General features: G+C 36.5%; 1 protein-coding gene across 1 annotated transcript in view; it reads right to left on the reverse strand.

Moving 5' to 3' along the window:
* The window catches only part of FAF1 (Fas associated factor 1), a 171,525-nt gene that overhangs the window by 100,016 nt on the left and 45,098 nt on the right, over positions 1–26,411 (reverse strand). Inside the window, exon 7 of the mRNA XM_082483796.1 lies at positions 18,726–18,831. Coding sequence (XP_082339922.1) covers positions 18,726–18,831 — 106 coding nt within the window. The remainder of the gene's footprint in view (positions 1–18,725; positions 18,832–26,411) is intronic.

Here is a 26,411-nt window from a genome sequence, read left to right on the forward strand (position 1 = left end):
TATACCAAGTCTCTATTTTTCACATACTTTAAAATATTTTTTTTAATCTTGCTGCAACGATGGCAAAAGAAACCTCTGACCAGAAAGAAAGGACAATTATTTAACAGCAACTGAGTTCTGCTTTGAGCAGTAATCTTCCTTGCCTCTACTAATGGAAAATGGGTAGCTAAGAGATATCCGAGAGCTCTGCACTCTAAGATTAAGGAAACAATGCTACATCCTTTGGGATTAAGTTTCCATGAGAGACAACGATCTAGACCTCTACCAAAAACTCGGTCATTCAGCTATATCTTGGTGAGTCTCCTGGACTACTTCTACCTGTTAGGATGAACATCCACTACTGGAGACAAGCAAGCACCCTTTAACCCTGAAAGCATCTACATACATCATGGGCTCCATGGATTTGAGATGGGGAAGACAAATCTGTTACAGTCCAACAAGAACAAGCCAGAAACCTGAAGAAAGGACAGGGACACGCTGATGGTCATTCACCCGCAGAGAGAGTATGCCCTGGAACTAACATTGTTTCAAACAAGACAGTGAAATCATAATCCCTTCTTTCATTATCTATGTGAGAACACTTAGAAGAAAATTAATTAGAGGCACGTCCAATGGATCAAGAACATCTATAACAGGCAGGCTACAAAGATGTAAGGTCCGGATAGATTCATTAGCACTTTGTTTGTTGTTTTTTCTGGAACTAAAAGATAAGCCTTGAGTAACCACAACCTGGAAAGTTTTGAGGATATCTTCCAAGGTCTCCTGGTTGTGAAAAATGTTCCAAATCATCTGGGAACATCATCTTTGGGCACTCAAACAGATGAACTATAAGGGAACAGGCCTTTCTGAAACACCAAATGCTTTCTAAAAGAGGATTCAAGTCTCTGAACATCCTTGTTAATGGGTGATCATCACCATGATACTGGGTTACATGAGACTTTTGCAAACACACTATCAACAGCTGCTGAAGAACATTTTATAAAGAGCTTGTGACCTTGCCTGGGCAAGTGAGCTGTCACCTACTGCTTTTCCCATCAGGAAAGGGACAGAAAGCCATGCATCCCGTCACATGGATGGTGTGACTGCTGACAATAAATTTGGTCAATTTATTTTGTAGCTTTGTGTCTCTCAGTGACACATGCATAAATGGCAGTCATGACACACTCACAGTCAAAGACAGTTCTTGGGCAAGAAATGAGCTGCAATGTACAGACAGGAATCTGGCAGGTTAGGAAACATGGATTAACTGACCTTCTCAACAAGAGAAACCTGCTCAGTAACATCAAAATTCTCCACATGAATGTGAAAATAAAGGTATTCAGGCCCTCTAATTTTAAAGATAAGCATCCTCATCTTGTATTCATTTTAGATATTTGGAATAGTTTCTGTAAAATCCTCTTCTCTTGAAATAAGAGGCCATTATTAAAGCCTGATGGATTAGAAGACCCAGAAAAGGCTTGCCTGCAGATGTCTTGTGAAAACGAATTCCTGAAAAGCAGCAGGAAAAAAAGGTTGCAGGGATGGCAGAAAGCCAACAAAAAAGCCAAGAGCTGCTGGTAATGGTGTCACAGAGACAGGCATTTTGAATTGTAATTCCAGACCAGAAGAAACATGTGTAATCTATCACCAAACCTGTGGAGAAAATGGATGGATCAGATTGGAGGGGAAATAAGTCACTCCTTTCCAAAATCATCAAAATTGTTTTGAAAGTAGGGATTGAGATACCACCTATTGAATATAGGTCCATCTGTGGCGGCTGTGCCAATGAAGATACCCAGAAGACTCAATCTTTATCATGGTTTGCAAGGAAGCCATGGGAGCAGGAAGCCATTCAAGGGTGTCTGCAGTCCATTCTGTTGCGTATCTTTGACCTTGTTGCAGACTCTGAAAGCATGGGATCAATCCATGAAGAAATATCCTCAGCTACTCACTGGAATTCAAAAAATCACTTGCCTCGGTGACAAAAAAAAAAAAAAAATCCTGTTTCTAGACTTTGGTATACAGGTAATTTCAGAAAAACAAGAAGCTTCTGCTCATATACAGAAGAGCAATATTGCTGATCTGATCCTCAGAAATAGGTCACTAAAAGATTAGAATCTGGGATGGAGATTTTGAGGACATGCTCATGTCACATTATCTTAAAAATACTTCTAAATACACATCAGACATTAGCCTTGGGAAAGATGCAAATTTAAAATGTAAGAAAGCCCCAATATCTTGCAAATGAACGAGCTGAACGGTAGACGTGACAAGCTTACACTTTTGTTTTTCAGTATCCGTCTCTGAATCAGAAGATCTTAAGGCATGTTTACTGTGCAGGGATGGAGAAGGATAGAAAAGCACATTTCAGAATAAAAACTGTGTAGACATACTTGCAAATTAAACGCCTCTTTTTACTTTCATCAGAGCTTCCCTTTTAAAAAAGAATCAATAAAGCTTCACAAGAGTAAACTGTGTGCAGTTGTTCTTCCTGCATCAACATCAATGCCAATTAAATTCTGAACCCTAAATCTTTATTGTTTCCTATTAGCTGCTAACCAGTACGAACACTGTGATTTTCTGAGATCCCAGGCTGAGACTTGCTGTAACAGCAGTTAGAAAAAAATATTGTGTTTTCACTTGTCTGCTAAGGAAACTTGACAGCGAAGCTACATGGTGGAAAATAAATACATAATACCGTGATGTTAATTTTACAGAAACACTTAACTTTTGTGACCACAATTAACACTTGGGGGGGAAAAAAAGCCATTGACAGGTCTGCCTGGCTCCTGCTTCTGCACTGCTTCGGCTCGGCTCCTGCAGAAGCCAGGCTGCCGCTGACCCCAGGGGCTGCCTTCAAAGCAGCACATGGGGAGGAAGAGGGGAGCAGGATGACAGGGAGTTAAATACAGCTATAAAATGACATTGACTCCCAGCTAGGATCCAAAACAGAAGTCTAAGGGCAAACAGCTGCTGAGAACCGCTCATCCTCTCCTCTTCCCTCTCCCACACTCAAGCTCTGGAGACCCCTCTATGAGGAGGGCAGCAGGACACGACTCCCAGGACACCGACAGTTTTGCAGGAGCAACATCCTACCTGCACAAACAGACAGGAAGGTAGAATTGGTCCTCAACTTACGATGCTAGAAGGTCTTACTTTTTTATAAAATAACCAGAAAAACAAGCTATCTTAAGGTGCATTTTGGGAATACAGCTAACTTTATTTTGCATAAACACTGCTCCACATCTCTTACTCCTTTCCCTAAGATCACAGAACAACTGTTGCAACACTGCACTCCTCCAAACCACCACAAGCCTCATGATACGGTAGAGTATTTTCACATTTCTTCTATAACGGTGACGTTTATCACTAAACTGGACAAAGAACTTAAAAAAAAATTACCCAACAAGTAGTCATTTTAACAGTGGTAGAACATGGATAGCATGATTATAGAAATTAAAAGTACAAACAAGTTTTATTTATGATAGAGACGAACACTAAACTTTCTAGTCATTTCTAATTTAACATTACATGTGAATTGCCAAGCAGTCAAAGAGAGTACAAAACTGACTTTTTTCCAAATTCTAACTGCATTACAGTAAGTTAGCCATGGTTCACAAATGGGAGAACAGAAGAATGAAAGGAATTGAGAAAGAGCTTCAAAAAAGTCTTGGGAGTGTTTTTTTGTCTATGAAACCAACTAAAGTCAAAGGACTCCTGAACTGGCTGAACAGTCATCATGGAAAGAAAACCAGGAGGGGACACCAAATACCCTGAAGAACATGCAACTGTTTTTTTTTTTACTCAATGTTATTGTAATAATTTTTGGTTACATAGGTAACCAAATAGTAATGTAGGTAATAATTTTTTGTTACATAAATAGAGACCGTAAAAGGTCCTCAAATCAAAGTCCTTATTTATACCGTTGAACACATGCCGCTTCAGAGGGAAAACTTTCAGCTCATTATACTAAGATGGTAGAAGCACTGGGAGAAGGGCATGCTGAGAAGGTTTATTGCATGTTTCACATTTGGCACGACAGTACTTGGTGTTACTGCATTACTTTACAATTGGTACACGGCTGGTTTTAGCATAGACTGTAGTTTCTACTTGTGAAGATGGAACTATTGAGGGAAACCAAAGTTTTGCCCTCTACCAGATGCAGGTGCGTGACTGTTTTGTAAATACAAGGGGTTTACTATGATTTATTTGTTATGTATTAACTAATACAGGTTGAAATTATTCTTTTTACCTCACCAAGGACAAGCCTTACCGTCCTTGAACTTCATCTAATTCCTCCTGTTTATGTTACAGTAGAACAAGCTGCCCTTAGGATAAATAAGAATGTTCACGTTGGTTTAACTAAATCAGATTAGAAGTACACCTTTATTTTAAAACTATGTAGTGTTTTTGCACAGAGCGGTTCCAAGCTGTAAAACAGTTTTAAAGCAGTGTCCTATTCTGTAAGTTTTTCACATAACTACAACTCAGAAACGTTCATAAAGGTGACACAGGAGTTTTGAAACGGTTTAAGATTTTGAAGAACAAAATGGCAACCTCAAAAAAAAAAAAAAAAAAAACGCCAGCTAACTACTGACCAAACCCAACCTGTTTCAAGGATAAAAATGCCTATCAAACCTTAATAACTAAGTAATAAATCCCTTTGAATCAATACATTTGGAACACTAATTCAAGATGATTAAAGAAGCAGATAACATTAAGAATTAAAATTCAGAGCACATAGTATGTAAACATCAAACACAAAATATTATTAATTGTTATATACTCCTCATGTATTTGCACTACACACATATTTCAAATGCAAATATTAATTTGGAGAGAAGTACCTACTGTATATGCACACACTGAAACAGTTTGCTCAGCTATACTGCATCAGTGGTTATTTGACAAGTTATAGCATCACAAGCTGCTCATTTACATATTCAGCTATTCTCTCTGGTTTTTCCCTCTGAAGATGTTAATAAAACAACTGTTTTACAGATCTGTACTAACAGCTCCTCCTCTGAATCAGAAGGAGACTCTTAGTTATGCAAATTCAGTGTATAAAATATACGCCAAGAAAAAGACACCAAAAATGTAAACCCACTTCATTTCTAAATCCTACAAAAGTATAATTTTATTGAACTATGGAAGTTAATACCAAGAATAACAATTTAGTTGATAGAAAAAAATCCATTTGATATTCACATAATAATCAGTGAAAATTCATTCTCTGTTTGAAAAGCTAACGTGCAAGCATTGTACTCAGTAATTCCCTCCACACAGGGACAGTTTTCAAGTGTAATTCAACATACTCAGCACTCTGCATTGCAGAAAGTAAGTATAAAGAGCACAATAATTTAGAAGTTTCTGATTTGCAGTATGTTTTTCTGCATTGTAAAGAGAAAATAGTATTTATAAAAGTTAAGTCAGATAAACCATCTTGATTTTTTTAAACAAGCAGCAATGAAGAAATTCTTAAAAGTTTTTTCAATAAAAACTGCAAAAGAGTTGATAAACCAGAAGATAAAGAGCAGAAATGAGAAAGCGGTGAAAAAGAAAACATGTATGTGGACTAACAGAAAATAAAAGAAACAGAAGAAAACAAATCATTAAAAAGAAGAGAAAAAGATATGGTTTACTAAACAAGCAAAATCACCTCCAGAGGAGAAAATATAGATGGGTGACTGCCAGATTTTGTAAGTCAAACCTGAACGATCTTAGATCTGACCTATAAACTGACACAAGGCAAAAGACACAAAATGAGAACTGAAATTGGATTTGCAGTGCTCTTCTGATACCGGTGTCTTGAGACGACAGATGCTTATTTCAGACTGCATGCTAAACTTATCCACTTATCCTCTACTTCAAACAGTCTGCATTTATGTTTCAGAAGAAACATTTTATTTCCAAGTTTTATTGTTCCTCACTTCAAACTGATCTTAAGAAAAAAATGGAACAAAGCAAATGCTAACGTACTATAAAGGAAAAACTACACCTTTTGGGGTATTCAAAAGGCTTGTCTTACTGCTCATGTGGATTCTTTGCCTGGCTACTCTGTAGTGAGTTGAAAACACACAGGAGGTGCACTTTTTACTTAATCTTTCATTTATTTATTCCCATTCAAGAAGAATTTGACCACCTCTGCTTAAAGAATTATTAAAAAATGATGGTGTTTCTGCTACAGTGGAGAAGGTTTCCCAATGCTGTAACGTTTGAAAATATTGGTTTGCACCAAAGGACTGATGCAGATCCAGTACTCGTAGGATGGAATTGCATTAGTGTTTCACTTCAAAAACGCACTCCTGATCTTAACCCTCCCACTTGTCTGATTTACTATACTTAAGCTTGCGTGACGGAGCAGTCTCAGAGCATGCAAACCAAATACCATTAGGATCGCACTAAAACAGAAGATGCACAATTTTTAAATTTCAACTACCAAGAAACATTCAATCCACAGGACCGGACTAGAAGTGGTGTCTAGTAGAATGCCAGAAACATAAACAGTGTGGATGTTAGATCCTCACCACCAACTGGTTTTCCACGCAGACGTGCTATTGCACTGTATGTGGGCTAAGGTAGACATCGCTGCGAACAACTTAGTGTTCTGTGGGAAGACTTAAGGAGGAGCGTAAAGACAACTCTATGGCAATCCAAGTTTCATCTCAGACTACTACTCTTAGTTTATCAAAAAAAGAAACTTTCACCCTACCCAGACCTCAGAGAATGCTGTAGAGAATTTCCATATTTTTCATTGGTCTCATGAGACCCAACCTTGAAATACTAACGTGGACCCGCCTGACTTGACAGTTTACCTTTTGTATCAGGGAGAAAAGTTTCACTTTACTGTTTTGTACTACAAAAAAGTATCCTCTTCCACTGTTCTGTTGCTGCTTTTTGTGAGCATCCGAGCTTCTCCATTTTGTTTGTCTTAGTCCTGGGCTAGGCTGCCCTGTGGCCATAGTTCTCAGCTGCAGTCTAGTCTTTTCTCTGCCAGCCCAATGTCAATGCATAGAATAAAAAAGAGCCGAGACCTTTTAAGCAGAGTGGGTGAAAGAGACTGTTAGTTATAGGTGAAATTGTCAACACACAAAACATTCGCCAGATTAATCTAAGCACTTCTTACACTGCCCACTTTTGAATTATTCAGGAATAAGTCCTTCTTGCCTTAAAAGAGGAACTTTTTATGGGTAAGTGCAAACAAGAGTTTATGCAAGACACAGAGGGGAGATGTTGAACTGAGATTCAGCATACGGTTACAGAGTGACTAATAATGGGACGCAAACATAGCTCACAATGTTTCTTAAGTAAGAGTAACTGTTTTAGAGTTGCTGAGTTCAGTAAAAGGTAGGTTTATTTTACTCATTTCAGATGACAGGCTGAGAACAATAAAACTTTTGTCTCTGTGTTTCTCCTGGAAGAAACAGCAGAGATATTTGGGGTGTTGCATTTTGCCCTGATGCTGTGAACGAAATTAGTGAAATTATGTCAGTTCTTAGGATTCAGTATTCCTTTCTCCATTTCTCTTTGTTGGGGTTGGAGTAAGGTATGTACAGCTATACCGTGTGATACTAGGCAGACAGACTTACTGCTATTTTATAACTACAGATCTGTAGGAATACTGTCCTTATAGACACATTGTAGAAAAATAGTAAAAAATCTTTGTTCTTTGTACTCCTCTTTTCCTTTTTTCTTTTATTGCTTATCTGTTTCCAATATTGTGAAGGTCTCAAGATATTCTTCTAGACTTTCAAATGACAATAACATCATAATTTCCAAGACAGTTAGTAGATATTAGATATACTAGGTAACAGCTACTAAAGAGAATCACCTTCCTGGGAGAAAGAATAGCAGTGAGAGTTAAGGTCTTTGGTACATCAAATCTGTTCTTCACGCACGCACACAGCCTGTTCCAAAGCAACACATACAAATGAATGATGACTCAAAAATTTCTATTGTTGTATTTAATTCTCTTAAATCCTAAAAATCTATCAAACCTAAAAAAACATCACGAGCGCTACTTTATGCTGCATATGGCACAGTCTGTGAGAGTTTCTGTGGGTAACTCATGAAAAATCAAGACTTTCTAATCTCTTTTTCTTCAAGAACAAAATGAATTCAAATAGATTAAGCACTGTTATGCACTTTCTATCAGCTGGGAAGATTGACTAAAAAATATCACCTTCTAACCAAACTTAAGACTCTTTCCTTTTAACCTGATTCTGTAAGAAGTAACTCATGAAATCATCCTGGTTTTTCACAAAGTTCTAGTTCCCTACATTTGATAAGAACAAACAACATAACAAAACAATAACAAAAAGCCTTTGTTCATGGTTCAACCCCCTTTCCAGTCAGCACCTACCCCAAAGCTCCTTTCCTTGTCTTTTCACAAGGCCACATTCCCAGCACTCGCATTTTCTTGATATTGCTGGTTGTCCTACATTTTTGCCTTTACTCCTTGTTTCTTTATTTTTTCTGCCTTTTCACCAGTCCCACAGCATTTCATGTTACCAGTAGCCACAGGAAACTCAATACAATTTTGTTGGGGGTGTGTGGGGGAGTAGGGGTGTTTGGGGGTAAAAAAATCAGGTAATTCATGGTCCGAAGAGCAGTATATCAAGCCAGAAACCACTGAAGTCAACAGTTTAATCCAAATAATAATGGCAGCACTGGATACATGTATTAGGTCTTGGGGTTTTTTTTTGGTTGGTTGGTTGGTTGGTTTTTTAGGGTGGATATCGAATTGATAATTTAAATCCACTGAACTAAACTGAGCTCAAGAGGAGCAGAAAAATGAGTGAGTCTATTTGCAAAACAGAAGGCAGAGGGCGCTGAAAGCTCCTTTTCTTTTTCCTACGTTGCTTGCTATTGGAAAAAAAAAAAAATATCCAACGCAGAAGCAAGCTCCACAGAACTGGGAAGTAACCTTTGTCATAGATAGATTCATATAAGAAGATTCATAGACTTCAAATAGGAAGAGACATGCTTATACTGTGCTCACATCCTAGTGTGAACACTGTCCTCAGAAGGTCCGCAGTGTGCAAGATCAACAGTTTTGCTGACTGCAGGTAATCACAAATTTCACTCAGGTTGACTGGACCTTGTGGCAGTCACCCCATTTCTGGAGGATTTGGTTTTATTTCCTTTCTTTTTAAGCCTACTTTGCTCCTGTGCCTTTGTCTAACTATGCTTTAAGCAGTTTGTCTCTACCATACCTGGAGGAGGTTTAATTTGAGAAACATCTCTAAGCTGTTTTCATTTAATTCTATGTCCCTACAACAGCAGATGCAGTATCAAACAACTTCTTGCGCCGTGCATACTCTGATGCTTCTCTAGTTGAAAACTGGGTGGTTTGATTTGAATATACATTAAGAATGGAGTTTTACACTACAAGCCTATATCACTTCTGCTGCCCCCCATCATCCCCACATATCTTCCAGCATTACTGCTTTCAAAACAAGCTACGAATAAGTTCACTTTGGTCTGCTAATCTAGACGGGGAAAAATAAAGTAGATTCGAGGCTTGGTACAAACCCAAAAATTGTGATCAAACTATATAGTTAGTAAATTGTTTGTCTAAATCTTTCATGTATGATGAAAGATTATTATCATAATTCATTAGCAAATTACAGACTTTGTAATGCAGGCAGTCACAAATTTGGCTTTGTATCAATCATTTTAGACCAGCTGGGTAGAAATTAACACAACTCTAGGATACATAAAATGAAGTGCTCTTTCATTTTTAATTCACTGGAAACTTTGAAGGAAAGAAATGGAAGCTCTTTCAAAAATGTCAGTTTTCCCAATTTTTGTAGATCACTCCATTTCACTGTAGAGGTAGAAATACACACACACACACAGAGGGACACACAGAGTGTATATAATTTAACAACACAGTAACTGCTCAATCAAAATAAATATAATATAAATTATATGTAAAAGAAAAAGCAGTCCAGTTTAAAAACCCCTTTCATTGTTTCTGAGGCAGTCATACACCTCAGTGATCACCAGAAGAATTATTAAACAAACACAAAAGCTAATAGCCTAGCTACTCACAAGATACAATATTGTCAAAATTCCTGCTCTGAGCTTTTTCAGTCTGCCGAGATGACCTTGTACAAAGATGCTTGTTTTGATTATGTCTACTTTGCCTAAGCTACAAGGCCATGTATAGTGACAGCTGCATTTGGGAGCAACTTAAAACAAATTTTATCTTAGTGGCACCTAATCCAGAGACTGGTACAAGCAGCATGGAAAAGTCAGTGTCAAAATTAAACAATGAAGGCTTTTCTAGGAACAGATGCTTTTTGCCTGCAGCTGTAAAAACCTTAAAAAAATCCTATAGCCCACTGTCTGGTCACGCAACTATCACAAAGCAAGGCATAAATTTTGCCACTTATTGCAAATGTTTGCCGAGGGCTTCTATAACCCTTTTTAAAAACAGTAACAGGGATTTCTTGAGGCTGATTATGAGGCCATTTTATCCTTCAAATGAGTGCAAGGCTTTTCAATTTATGCCCATGATTCTTGGTACAAAAACCAAAAGCATAACTTTTCAAGTTCATGTTTTACACAGACGTGGGAAGATAACTGAAATGGGTTCACTAAAGAGACAGCACACTGTTTCACTAAGATGTTATGGACCAGACACAGACAAACATTATTAATTCACATTTGAAATGGCAAGCGAGTATTTTGCTTGCATAGTAATTACAAAGCGATGTAGTGCAGCACTATCATTACGCTTTTGCTAAGATACTGTTGACCGTTTCGGTGTCGTATCTCCACAACTACTACGTTATATATTCTCATCACCTCAACTCTCCAAAATTTTTCCTCTTTCTATTAAATGAATGCACTAATAAACTTTAAACCGAAATATAAACTCTTAGTGAAAAACTTCTGTAACTCAATGACTAAAAGTAAATCATCAGTTCCCAATTAAGTGAGCAATTTACAATGTCAAGAATCTAGTAGTGCTCCATATGAACTGATGGGGTTTTAGATTAGCTTCTGTTGTGTATTTAAAAGTGATAGCACCAACGTGATTTACATAAGTACAATATTTTCAAATATTTTCTCACCAAGCAAGCACTCTAAAATTGTGAAGTGTTTCCTTTCTTACTCAAGTTAAAAAAAAAAAAAAAACAAACAACTTTTCCAGAACAACAGTTCATTAGCACCTCACTATTTATAAGTATAATTGGGTTGTTTGATGAGAAAACATGAGAGAACACTGCGCCTACTATAATTTGCACAAATACAAATTTCATTGTTTGAAAACAAATCAGCAATTCAACGATTGTTGGTTTTTTCTTTAAATAAGTGTATATCATGCAATAATAGAAGTGATCATATTATAGTTAACATAGGATAGAAAGGTTAAACCATGCTCTAGCACACTTTGATTTACAAGCTGCAAATTAGTCTTTTTTAATTATGAAAAATGATAAATTTAATTTTTCGTTTTTGATTCAACCAAGTATAATTTATGCAGATAGCAGGGCTATGCTGTTTAGCTACAGAGTACTGCTTCCCCACTTTAAATAGCACAGGAACTAGGGACATAGCTGTTTAATATGTTCATAAAGCTGCTTAGGTTTTCTTGTCATTTCATGCTAACACCTTTTTAATAGCTAGCATTATCATAGAAGGCTTGCATAAAAATTCTCCACCCCGAAAGTAAAACACAGCAAATATGCAAAATCAGAATAGCAAGCCATGGTTTTAATTGCAGTTTTTAAAAAATTCAGGGTTTTAAATTAGGTCTTGATCCCCAAAATCCTTAGCATCCTTAAATTACATGAGCAAAGCCATTCAATCATCGTGATTACTTCTAAAATAAGGACAACTCACATGACTGAGCATTTACGGAGCCGAACCTATAACCAAAATTATAACAATGACTCCTCATTACTTTCAAATTCAAATAAATTGATCCTTATCCTTTGGGAGTTTCTCTCAAATCCAACTCCGCTTACGGATGGAGTGTAATAGAGACAGAGAACGAGAGAAAGGAAGAAGGGAGATATAAATACACACACAAAACTACAAGCGCTGACAAATCGAAAGCTAACAGATGTGTGACTTCTAATTAGTTATAATAATCTGTGCTTTGACGCTATTGGAACATGCCTCGCCTTCCCTTGAAAATCAAACAGCTCTCTTTGGAGTTTTAAACTCTCTGGGTGCTTCTAAATTTATTCAAGGAAAAAACCTGGCTTTCAGCAAATTTTAGATATCTACAGTGATAACTTTATGAAAGGAAAATATTAAATTATAATTATCCTAAACAGACACAGTCTTGTGAAACTAACCCTACATTCATATGAAAATACAAAGCATTGACTATAATGAATTTGATTCATCCTTGGACACAAAGCTTTACCACAGTAAACTCAGTCAACTGTTGCTCTTGCTTTTATATTCATAGTACTTAAATAGCGCACTTTAAAACAAAAAAAACTCCAATTGGCTTTTCATACATCCACCCTCCCCAAAAATAACGCACTTGAAAAACCCAAATGATATGAAAAGGCTTCAAGGCCTCTTTTCTCCTTTTCACAGCACTTTTTTTTTTTATTTCTGTTTGCAGTAATCTGCCTTTCACTTTCTCATTGCTACAGAACAAACGAGGAGGCTCAGCACTTTGAAAAGGGGGCTCAATGTGTAATGGGTCCACTAGAATTAATTTAGTTGCACCAAATCCATTGAGCAGTGAGGTTTTTTTCTCTTCTCAAATCATTTTGAGTCGGACGCAGCCCCCAGCCTTTGTAATTCTAGTAAAGCACTTAAAGTGCACAGTAGGTGTTCATCAGGACCATCTGGTCAAAAGCAAAACAAGCTGCTGATTTTGCCTTTGAATAGAATGAAGCAAGTGTGAATTAGTCTCTTCAATTAGCACTATTACAACCTGTCAAGTGCATATTGTAAAACAGGATTATTACAGTATTGGTCACCAGTGCAATTATTTACTCTCTGCCTTTTCTTGCATATAAAAATGTCCATGTTTACTAGTTTTTGATAACTGAAGATCCTTGCTTTAATGATACGCACGTCCAAACCCACCAAAACCAAATTACAGGTTATGAAACATATTCTGTGACGAATATATTAAGCTTCATAATTAATAGAGAAGTAAAAGAGTGCCCTTCCTTTATCTCTTATTGCAGTTTCTGTTGCATAAAAAGAAAAAGAATAATGGTTCTATACCTTTATCAATATGATCTCTTCGAAACAGTTCTCTGCAGTCAGATATTAAGATATTTTACGTGCCTAATAAAGCTATCACTTTTGAACAGGTACATAAAAGGTATTTTCTCTTTATTTCCCAAGGAACTGCTGTCTCGTGTAATTCCTAACACATGACCACTTACAAAAAGTTTATCAAGGATTTATTTCAGCAAATACAATTTAGTTTAGCAATGTGCTGGTTTTCTTTAAAAGAAAGGAAAAAAAAAAATAAAGCAAGCCAAACAAACAAATCAAGAAGTTGATTTAGCTTTGTAAAAATATTTTTCTCTCCTTATTTAAAAAGTCAAAACCTAGCTCGCTAGCTGGTACTCATTTACCACTGTAGAACACTGAGGCTATCACAGCGATAGATATTTAAATTATGTATACTCGCTATAAATTGAATATAATTTTTACATGACAGATTTCTTTAAAAAGCAAACAAAATGTTCAATGTCACAAAAAGAATATACGACTCGAGTACAATCCGTACAGCAGCAACATATTTTACTAGCTTCTCTGATACTAAGAAAATAATTGAACAATAGTGTAGAATGTTTGTGCACCTCCTATTAAAAAATCAGTAACTAACACTTTTTGGTATTTAGTAGCATAGGAATAGTTTTCAACAATTTTAAAGCAAGTTAAAAAACTCCAAATAGAACATGCTCTTTCTGAAACAGTTAATGTATGTACCATATTCCCGTATGTCCACATTCTGATTTCTGGCAAATGTATTTCACTGTAATTACTTATCTACGACATTAAAAAGAACATTATTTATACATATCGTGCCCCCATGCCAATGTCTGACCTTTACTGTGGATGATCTCACTCAACAACAATTGGCTTGCAACTCTTTTGTACAGATACCAAAAATCAGAACTGAAAAAGGTATGAGACCTTCAGCTGGATTATTTTTTTGCATGCTGAAGGTAATTCATCTGCTTAGCTGTGTTTACATATTGTCTTTATTTAGGGCTTTTAAATAAGGTTTCTGCCTGCGTGTTTATAAATGGTGGGTTTGTATCTTGTTTCACATTCATACGATTACCAAAAAAGTTTTAAAAAATACAGCACAAAGGACTTCAAACTGTCATTAGGGTCTGTCCACACAGAATTTATAGTTTATGTCAGCCCAAGCAGTTGTATGCACAAATAGTTCCTCCTCCTGCCTGGAGTGCTATTGGATACATCGCTTTTCATATTCCACCTTAGCCAGTAAGTCTATAGGGAACAAAGAACAAATATATTACCTATCACAGGTGACAGAGATGCTAAGCAGCTAGCCTCCAATTAGGTTATTGGCTAAAGGAACAGCATAAAGAGCAGATGCAGCTATGCAGAGGCAGCCAGCATTTAGGGACCCATCTTCTTTGCATTGTTTGCACAGATTTTATGTTTTACTAGGAATTATAGTCCCCTGTACATACTTTACCTAGTATTCTCAACTGGAATCTCCAGCAGTTACAAAATAAAAATCGCCAATCTACAAGAGGCCCGAGGTTTCTGCATATTTAACTCACCCACCCTTTAGCAGCCACAGCCTGTGTGCACTGGATACTTCTGTAATCCTGCACCCAGGAATCACAAAAAGGCTTCAAAGTCTATACCAACAGTAAAATAGACGACCCAAACTCCCTGTTTTTAACAGTTACCCAGTTTGTTAAATTTTTTTTATTTTTTTTTCCTATCCCACTGACTAGAACAATAAAAAGTGTGGAGCGTGCTGTTGTGACAAGAACTCAAATTCAGAAAGTTTTTCACAAATTAGTTTTCTGCTCCAGGATAAGAACACAAACTTGCTTTCCATGAACCATTTAAACATTCTCCCCTTTGAAAAGGGCTGGTTTTCATCTCCATCAAGTAATATAACTAGAACTTGCAAAAATGAGAAGCAGAAACATTCATTTCGAAATGAGAAAAAGTGTGTAATAATAGACAGAAAGCAAATTATGTTGAACACGGCAATGCCTTGTAATAAATTAGCACATTGCTTCTCAAATCAAAATTTAAAAATTTGCTTACTCCTATTATGGATAGCCTGTACAAAGTATCTTAACAGAATAAAGAGCAAGTATTCAGACAGAAAACTCCTTTTAGTCTTGTAAGTATTAGGAGTTCAATTTGTTAGAGTTGTCGTTATTTAATCATATGATACATTGGAAATGTATTGAAATATATTCATTTACAGTCTCCAAACTGGCACAAAACCTACTAATTTCCACTTTAAGATGCAGATCGTGGAAAAAAGTAATCATGATATTTCCCAGAACAGTATCTGCCCAGAATTAATTTAATACTGCAATTTTACAAGAACAAACAGATGTCAGAAACCTGTAACACAGATTAATTTGCAATTTAGGCCAACATGTTATCATTAACTTTCCAAGTTAACAACTCCCCTGCCCAACTCACAATAAAAATCCAATATCCAGAATTTTGCCCAAGTTTGGTTTAATTTTTTATTTCATTTCTGAAGATTCCCTATAGGCTTATAATCCCACATCAATATCATTGAATTTAACTTGTATTTTTTAAACGGAGAAATTAAATCTTAATGCTTAAACAGCTGAAGATGTAGATAAAGCATGTTAAAAAAAAAAAAAAAAAAAAAAAAAAAAAGGCATTTTCAAGCACCATCCAAAATCCAACTATTGAATTAATACACAAGAAATTGTGGAAGCAGACATGAGCACTGTGGTTTCAGGCTTCTCTCAGAGAATTTTCTGCCAGATTGTTTCCCCATTGAACACCAACATTTCTTTGAAATAACAGTTCATCCAATTATCATTTACTATTAAACATACATTCTAAACAATAAAAAAAAAAAAAGATGACAGAACTGAAGCAACAGTGGTTTAGGAAAGCACAGCTGAGAGCTCACTGGATTTTGCAGTTATTCCATTGCAAAATACTTATGACAGTTTTGGAAGGGTGGTGGTGTGGGGTCTTTGGTGTGGTGGGGTGTGTTTGGGGTTTTTATTAAGACACTTGGAAAAAATATCTATTGCTTAAAATTCACAGCAAACTAAACAACTAGCCCTGGAGAGACAGTTGCACCCAACTGTGGCAAGCAGTAGAACATTTATAGAATTTTAAATATTTCTTTTAATAATTGATGTAGTCATTTTGAATCTTTCTGCATAGGATATATCGTGTGAGTAGATTGCATTAACACTGCTTAAACATTTCAACTTGTCAGTATGGCCAAGTCGATTTCTGAAATATTTGCAGTATTTTCCCATCGAAACAGTAATAAAGGTAGAATAAATATATGCCACTGCTTTATAATCACTGAACATTAATGAATATTTTATGTCTTTTTAAATCTCCCTGTTTAATTTAAAAGGGTGAAATTAAGTCTCCTCCCTGCAATATGCCAATTATCTGTAAATCAAACAATAACTTGGCCATTATACTCCTTTTTGTTAATATACCAGAAGCTAATTTGAAAACACTGAATGGCATTTTTAGGCAATAATTGAATAGTCCTTCCTGCCCTCTTGTGGTTGGCAACTGCAACTCACGTAGAGCTTTTTCCACGATTACAAAAATATACCAGAAGGAAAAGTAAACTATTAATTTGTTAAAGTGTGAACAAGAGAGCGAAGACAAAAAAAATTAAAATCTAACAGTCCCCGGAGAGGAGAGAGACAAGGGAGAGAAAGAACGAAAGATACCATCAGTTCATCCAAATCGCACAGACTAACTACATTCATCATTCATTTGTTACAATGCTCACTCCATGATAAAAGAAAAGAAAATAAATGAAAAAGCCATTAGGGAGTTAACATACAAAAGAGTGGTTGTTTTCTATAATTAGACAAATGTTCGCCAACCCTTTTACCTCAGCCAAATCCCCAGTGACTTGCACGAGACTTTGCACAGACAGACATATTCACCTGTTCAGCATCAGCTGCACAAGAAGGTCCAGAGTTCTCTTTTCATTTTAGCCTCTGAAATGGTCTTCATAATTTTAAACACCATATTGGATGCAATACTTAGATACAAGACAGCAAGGCAAAGAAAGGTTGATACTCATGCTGATTATGGGGTGGTAGGGTTTTTTTGGATTTTGGTTGTTTAATGGGGAAAATCATCACTGACTTTTAAATTAAGTCACCTATATGTTAGTATGTTGACTGTAACCTGCCATTAACAACAAACAAGAAAACTTCAGTTAAAGGCAGCCTAGGCTCCCGTGCACTGTCACTGCTTTCTGGTTCCTTTAAGCCAGGCAAGACTCACAAGCAGCAGGATAATTGATAAAGCACAGATAAAAAACCAGACAGACAATATGTATGTATGTGTTTTCTCTTAGAATCTCACCATTTTAAAACTAAAAACAAATATTCTGATCATTTATTCCCATAAATATTCAAATTCTTTTTGATTGTGAAGAGTCAGAGCTTGGCCCCTCAAAAAAACAACCGATGCAACTATATTTGTTTGTTCATATTATTAAAAAAAAAAACCAAAACTTACTATAATTGGTTTAAAAAGGTGAAGTAGAAATTCAGAGGAAAGACCAGAATTTAGATCTTAAGAATAACAGGATTGACAATGAAAACAGTTAATGATGATTTTTCATTGTTTTACGAGATATTGTTCCTATAGCTAATATTGCAGAAATTCTGTCTACGATGTCAGCATGTGACATGAAAAACTTTTATAAAATCTGTTTAACCCTAAAAGGCTGAGAGAAGTGTCAGACCAATAGCAAACATACATTTAATTTGAAAAGCAAACATTTAATCTTAATATTTTGTAATGTGAATTCTGAAGATTCACATCTCTAGATTGTTTGTCATGTTTCCAGAAGTTAGTGGGTTATATGGAAAATAACATCCGAAACATCTGGCATTAGACATACCATGGACCATTAGACAACAACCTTTGGCTTTAGAAAGGAGTTTTAAAAATATGCAAGGACTGCTTGTTCTAAATTCAGAGGGTCCAGAGTCATATTAGAGATATTTGTTCCTATAGGACTTAACTCTGACTAAGTTCTCTACAATATCACCCCTTGCTGGCCATTCTAAAGAACAACAGTGACACCCATTAAACAAAAAACCATTTGGCTACTAAGGCACTAAGAATTACAGCACTACGATAGCAACCAGCAACAGCAGAGATGCCTACAAAATGGAGATGGAGCTGGTTGAAAGGAGGGAAGACAGAGGGAGCTTCTAAGGGCTTAAAAATAAAATGCAATTTGAATAACTGCCTTCCCTCATCATTCCAGAATAACTCAATTAGCACTTTTCATATATTTTGCTACTACAATGCAAAAGGAAACATCTTTTCTGTACAGTTTAATAGAAAACCTTTTTTTAGGCCAAGTTCTTCAATCAAATTACAGCAATCTTGATGATCCAGTTGATTAAACCAAAAAAGAGACAATAAAATAAAGGAATATCCATCGAGACCACGTAAACCCTCTTTAACAGAGCTGGCATTAGCTATAATGAGCTACATTTATTCTTCAGCTGTGAAACAGCAGCACTCACCTCCTGAATGGTACTGCTTCCTGAGAAGTTGAGGTTGTACTCCCGCTGGACTTCTCGATGGGTGACGATCAGCATGAAGTTTTGATTTAATGACTCCTGCAGGGCCCTGAAATGGTTGAAAGAAAAACAAGAAAATCAGGGATAAGCATGTTATAGCTTGTTTTACAGTTAGATGCAAAAACCCCAGGGTACCCTAAACTCTACATGGACATGTCCAGGCACAACATTATCATCTCTCTTTTCACTCTTAAATGCAAGGAAGCATGCTGAGAATGACCAAAGGCCATTCTTGAACTCCTTCCTTAATAAGGTGACTGCAGCCTTTAAAGCTCTTCTAATGTTAAATATTCTCAAAATAGAGAGTCACATTATCTTCACAAACATCAGGTATATTTAGCACTCATAATGCCATTAATACCAGGCTTGTAAGCGTATTGATGACCAGACAAAATATCAAGCTACAACGCACATTAAAAACTGATGGTAAGCAGAACAAGGCAAAGCATGCTCTCGCTTCTCTAGGGTTACCTGAAGCATAAACCAAATGGAAATTCTTCCGCTTAGTTTCACTCAAAGCACATAAACCCAGCTCATTAGAAGTGGAAAACTAACCACAGCAAAATATCTCATGTGGGTATTGAGCATTTAGAGAAGTTAGTTCTGCTCAAATTGTTTTAAATGTACGTTAAAACATCTTTAATCCTATGAATTAAAAAAAAAATATCTTAAGATACAGATTAAACAGGCCAACTATATGTTCATATTGTCACAAACTTGGGTTTTTTGTGATTTTCCTGATACCAAAACATTTGGGTGTTAAAAAGGCATCCTGTTTGCTTAATTAGGTACAAAACTATGCAGTTACCTACTTTTCAAAACGGAAGGCAGGATTTCTGTTATAGACACAGCAATTACAGCTGTGTGCAATCTTATATACAAAACTGCAGCAATGTCGTAGCATAGCTTGGATTGCTAAACAGTATTTATGCAGACTTGGCCTGTTCAGTGGCATATGGAATTAAATTGGGCTTATTTGATTCTTTTTTTTCTTATCACACACTCTTAAAAGAATGACAGACTGGGTTTCTTTCCTTCACATCTTCACGGTTCCACGACACTTCAACTTGCCATTCCTCTTAACAATAAAGGACAAATTCTGTATGCAGATGAGCACTGCTGTATCTTAAGATACAAGAAGACAAGAAAGACTGCTAGATTATCTGAGTCCTGATTTGTTAGTTTTGACTTCTACCAGAATTACTGAGCTGCAGTTTTGCTGCTCAGATGGTAGTGAACCCATGCAATACTGACTGGATGCTTCAGCAAGAGATGCACAATTTGCTTTAACATCTCAAGAAAAATTACCTTACAAAAAAATATCTTCACTCAGCAACTTAATTTGGATTCTGTGACATCTTAAGCATAATAATCACATACTACAAAACAAAATAGTGAAGTGCTATTTCTCCTCTTTTATGATATTGTAATATGGAAGATAAATATAATTCATTGTTCTAGTCTGTGGCAGGGGGGTTGGAACTCAATGATCTCCAAGGTCCTTTCCAACCTAAACCATTCTATGATTCTATGATTGTCAATACTAAGTATGATGAAGTGTATGAGAGACACTACAGTGTAACTGAAGTAAGTCATCTATGCTGAACGTGAAGTTAGCTGCACTTGTAAAAAAATCTTGTAAGAAAAACCCTAAAAAATTTTAAAATACTTAACAGTCCTTCAAAAGAGAAAAAAAAGAGTCCTGAAAAGCAGGATGCCTATTTTCAAACGTAATTCCAATTTGAATGTTAACAGTAAATTTCGCATTGCCAACAACCATATTTTCTTTTGGCAAATGTTCAGTGGCAACTAGAATATCCTGCTGTGCTTTTTCAGATTCTGATTTTTTTATTTGTTTTCAGCAAATACTGGAGGCAAATGACATATTTAATTGCTCTGAAAACATTAATTACAGCATATGTGAATGGCTCTGGATTCCATACAAAATCACACAAGGCTCTGTTATAGATTTTTTTTACTCTATCTGAAAATCTGTAGATGCTAACCAATACCGCGACTCAGGTTTTCATTCTGTAGTTGATGTAAACGTAGAATGAAACAGGCTAGTTCGATCAAATCCTCAGTCTCTCAAGGTACGCATGATACGCACACTTCCATACTACCCAAAATACAGCACGCTAATAAAAAGCATCTGTTCACAAGACAGGTTTTCCACTTCTCTATTTCATCTGGATGTGACAGCAGAGAGTATTTAGAAAAGGAAAAAAATACTCTTCAAACATTTAATTTAAGTGCCTTAAAATTAAAAGCCTCAAGTATCGAAGTAACTAACAATTTTGACACCTCTACGTTTTGGATTTCTAAACAACACAAGCTGAATGATGTTAACAAGCAAGTTCTAAGTACATATTCATAGCCAAAAAAAAAAAAAAAAAAAAAAAAAAAAAGAGAACAACCCTGAAAAAATTGAGGAAAAAATTGGTTTGAAAAGTGTTAGCAATTAAAGTGCATGGTTAATTATTCACCTTCTCTTCAGAAAAATAATATAACAAGGAATATTACTTCTGCTTACATAGAAATGCAGTGGTCAACCGATCCAATCCTTTGAGCTCCTACAACAAAATTTCATATGGTCTAACAGTCATAAGACCTGGACCATACACGTTAGAAAGTCAATGGGAGGAGGAATTGATGGCACATCTGAAGGGCCGTTTCTGCCAAGGATTTCCTACGCGTCCCAACGCTCCTCTGTGGGATGGGGTGGATTTGAACACGCACTTGGACAGCCAGCGATGTCAATCCCCTCCCATATTCATTTCCTCCAGCAACTAGGGATGTCGATTACCCCAAATTATTCGTGCCAATAGAATTCTGCTTCCAAAACATACCTTGCCCTAAAACTGTATTTTCAGCCACTAAGGCTATGATCAAACGTACAAAATAAGTGTATTTAAAGGAGAATTCTCGCTGACAGTAAGCTGAAGCTTACTTTTATTTCTTTTTAGATGCATGTAACTGTAGTGAGAAGACTGACTTTGAACACAATGCACATTTGTAAAATTCTGGCTTCAGTGTTTGCAGCAGTTTCATTTCCCTGCAAATGTTATCTGTTGACTACAAACTTCCAAATGAAACATCTGCATTAAAAGGAAAAAAAAAAAAAGGGGGAATTAAAAAAAAAAAAAAAAAAAATCAGGGCCAAACCCCAGGTCCCATTAAAGTCAAGACAGATTTTCTTTTTGCCCTTTTTTTTTTTTTTGCACCACCAGTGCTAACAGAATTTAATTAATCTGAGAATTAATTAGTGGGAAAAGAAAACCAAATTCTAGAAACAGGACTAAAGTAGGCCACTCTCATCAGCACTGCTTCCCCGCTACTACAAACCCTAGCTTTCAAAAGGATTTGCTGATAGGTTATATACTGCCATTACTTTTTTTTTTCCCCTCAACTGAATAATTATACATTCACTATTCAGCATAGGAGGCAAGGGAACTCAGTGGTGGTTTTGGCCACCAATCCTCCATTAGAGGAACTCTGCCTACACCCAAAAAAAGAAGTCCAAGAACAGACAAAAGAAAATAGACCTGAGCACGGTCATCGCTCTGCCCGGTTCTGGTAAGAGAGACTCGGGCCAGTTTAGGAATCCATGTGGATTGCCTATATAGCATTGGTTATCAGCATTATCACAATGCACAGAAACCTCAGTGGTGGACCAGGATTCAGCTGGGGTTGAAACTTCAGCTGGGTTTGAATGTACAAACAAAAATGTTCCTCTTTGAAACTTAAATTTCAAGCAATGGAAGTTGTAAGAATTTTTTTTTTTCATTAAACTCAAAATATCAAAACTCAATTAAGTCTGGAAAGAGTTTACTCGCTAGCTACTCCATCCAAATTCCCATACAGTATAATTTATAAACCAGAAATCTAATAGATTAAGAATAGAAACAATATTTAGCCAAAAAATGTGTAACTGCAAATAATGCTAATCTTAAGGGTCAGCAACTGTTCAATCAGCCTACGCAATGCTGAAGCAAGATGGTATTAGTATTGATATTTACTACATTTTAAGCTTCCAGCTTTACTGCTTTTCTATTGTTCTGTAACACTTAATATATAAAACAGATTGGTTGTATCTACTGTTAAGTTACTGCCTTAATGCTTTGATTTTTTAATGTAATACTTTGCTTTTTAACAGCATTTTTCTTTGAAATTTTAGTAATATTTTAAGCTTTGAAACCAAAAGCATATCCTCAATCAATGATCAGCAAATGCTCCTTTTCATTTCAGTTCTGTAAGTTTTTATGAAATACATTCCGTATTTCCTATTAGGCAATATCTTTCTCAGTCACATGGAGATCTCCCCCAAAACCTCTGAATTTTATATAAATAGGTATGACACAAGGTAATTAACATTTCCATTTTAAACTTACAGATTTATACAAGCTCATGTCAACAGAAGTCCAAATTTACTGTAATTACAGATTATTTACATTAAAACAAAATAAGAAATCAGTATGTAAATGTAATGTTTGTTGTAGCTAATGCAGCAGGAGGTGGTAGATTAGGTTCAAACAGCAATCAGTTAGCAAATCTGGCTAACATGTAAATGAGCAGAAGCCCTTTTGTTTACATTCTATTGCATTTTAAACTTCAGGATTTTTAAACTGTCTCATGAGCAGATGTGAAAATAAAACATTAATCTTACCATTCTTATTGAAGCTTTCAAAGTAACTAAAGCAAGGCACTGCTCCTGTCCAGCTAAACAGACAATACTAATAATTGGAGTTGCAGGTTACATCGTTCTTAATTAACACTCTGCTACAGTTGATAGCGTACAACAAGACACCATGCCACAATCACCACTCCTCTGCAACAGTCTAACACACACGCACTCAGCGATGTATGGAACCATTACTTGAAAGATGGGGGGGGTTATTCCTATCCACACAGCTGATGACATTTCTTAAATAAATTACAATCACTTAGCAAAAATACATTATTTGTAATAATCACAAAGGTATGCACCTGGTCAAATAGCTTTTAACAACTTTGAACTTTCCAATGATTCATCAGATATAATAAAGTATCTAAGAGTTTCAGTTATTTAGCAAAAAGAAAAAATATAAAATACATTATACCCATTGACGTGACAACTGAGGAAAAAAACCTGAGAAAAAGCGTCTCCCAGAACATGCAAGATAAAAAGAAGGGATGATCAGGATGACCTAGCTCCATGTCCAGACTCATGCCTACACTTTTGATGCTCTACTGCATTCTCCAAAAACCTTTTCTCTGAACTGGGTATTGCCAGCTTTCAAGAAGTGTCCGAGGCAACAAAGGGATGGAAAGTCACTCTGAGGAAGTGAAGAATTTAACCTGACAAAGACAGTGCAAGGGACCTCTCCTCCCCTTAGACAATTAAGTGATGGACATTCTTTGGCACCTTTCCTTTTAAGGTCTCTTTCCAAAGGAAATCATGTTTTTCTCACCCACTTGTCCCATCCCTTAACTTTTGAACACATTCACTAATTTCAAGGAGGTCTGACAGCATTATAAAGGTCTCAAAGTCTGGGTGTAAATCAACAGCTCGGTAGAAGAGGGACACAAATTTCTACCCCCCTTAGTAAAAGGCTGCAGTACAAGCACAGTATTTTTATACTGTGCTTGTAGCCATCTTGTAGCCAACGATTACAGAAATACCTACAGCATGCGATGTCTCCTTTTCTTCCATGTTACCTGACTACCAGCTGGAGAAGAGAGGCAGGGCGAGCTGACCATCTAGGCTGGGGGGGGGGGAACTACATAGGTGCTATAAAATAAATGGGAAGAATTGGAGGCAGTGTCAGAGGTAGGTGAGATCATGGGAAGCATGGAGGGAGAGGGCTGAGCTACTGCAGCCGCTGGGATGAGGCAGGAATTAATCAGAAATCAGGTTTCATTGCATCCACAGCTTATAGAACGCATTGTTATTGTTCCGGATATCGTGCATGGATAAGTAGGGCTTTGCCAACCGAAATTGTGGAAGCAGGGCACGTAACCCTACAGGTGGTATTTGACATTTAAATTTAATCTTTACACCTCAATTTACTAGCATGTGGTAGTAATTCACTGGGTTTCTACTACCTATAAAAGCTTTAGATATGCCACTGAGGAACAAAGATACCCTAGGAGATTTTTGCCTGTTTAAACTGCAGGATCACTTTGCCATTACATTTAGACACTAGTTTTAAGTCAGTTCTGGGTTAAGCCCGTTCAGTCTGTCACAACAAACTTCAATGCTTACGTACCAATATTTTGTGAAAGGATGTTTCAGACACTGTTCTCCCTCAGTGTCAAGAACAGGCACAAATTGGAGCTGTGACCAGATTGCTCCTTTTAAGAAGGGCATATACGTAAAATATCACATACTGGAAATCTCAGGCTTTTCAAATATCACTTTCTGGAGATATTCAAATCACGACTATTTATCTGCAGTTCAACATAGAAGGCATTTGAAGAAAATGACAGATGAACTCACAAAGTAAGAGGCAAAGTTCCTTAACGTCCATTAATAATAGATGTGAGCACCATGCTTTTAAAAATTGTGGGTAACAAACTAATCTGAATAATAACTGACCTAACAGTAGGCAGTAAACAGTGTAACTGGGTTTGGTACATTGCTTCAATTAGATGTGTTTTGATCTGCATTGATGCTTTAATTGGAGGCAAGCCTCCCCTTTCATCTAGAATTTATGACTTCAGGGAGATGATCTAGCCTTCAAATTATCCTTGTTTAAGTAGCCACTAATTAATCATCATTTGCTATCCCAAAGCTACCAACTTTGTTTTAAAAATATCCAGAACTAATCTCCACTGTGAAACAAGTCTAAACTGTAAAGGTAACAACCACTTTGATTTTACTAGCAAGTAAATTTCTTTTAAACTATTCATCCTATTAAAAAAGCCTAAGAACTGTTTTTAAACAGTTTGTTGTTATATAGTTTATTGCGGTTGCAATAAACAACATTCTTCAGACCCCAGTTTTCTTTCCAGAATCAAAGATATTCAAATTACAACACACAGTGATACCTGGGTAGAAAATTTTGAAACGGGAAACAGATTTTTAAAAAATCCAAACAGTTAGTATCTACAGTGTTTTTCCACGGTATTTTCACTGTCCTTCAATTAGCTGCTTAAGTACAATGGCTTATTGTCCTCACACACGACTACAGCTCCTGTAAGCACATATAGCTCACATCACAGCTCACCACAACCCTGCTCCCTCTGTTCCAGTCCCACTATTCCCTCTCTTAATGCTTCTTTTCTTTATTATTATTTTTATAATTCTTATCAGCATTCTTATTTCCTCCACAGACTACACAGTTACGTGCACAAGTACCTTTTAGTAATATATGAAGTACTTTTAGTCACCTGGAAACCAGTTAGCTATTTCCATGGATTGTCAAGGAATTTCCTTCACCAGTAATACGACTGCTTTTGTAGAATATTCTTATTGGCTACAACAGCAGAAAAACAACTCCCTCTTCAGACAACTCGGAGGCACTCTAGTCTAACGATCCCGCGATTTGCCCAGTTCCAAACGCAGCCCTCCCCACTCGCTTGCTGGCCGGCAGCAGCGCGGCTCTTCCAGCCTCAATTACTGCGCACCCTCTAGCGGCTACCGAATAA

The sequence above is a fragment of the Vanellus vanellus genome (genome assembly GCF_965231255.1).
Source record: "Vanellus vanellus genome assembly, chromosome: 5".
NCBI classification, from domain to species: domain Eukaryota; kingdom Metazoa; phylum Chordata; class Aves; order Charadriiformes; family Charadriidae; genus Vanellus; species Vanellus vanellus.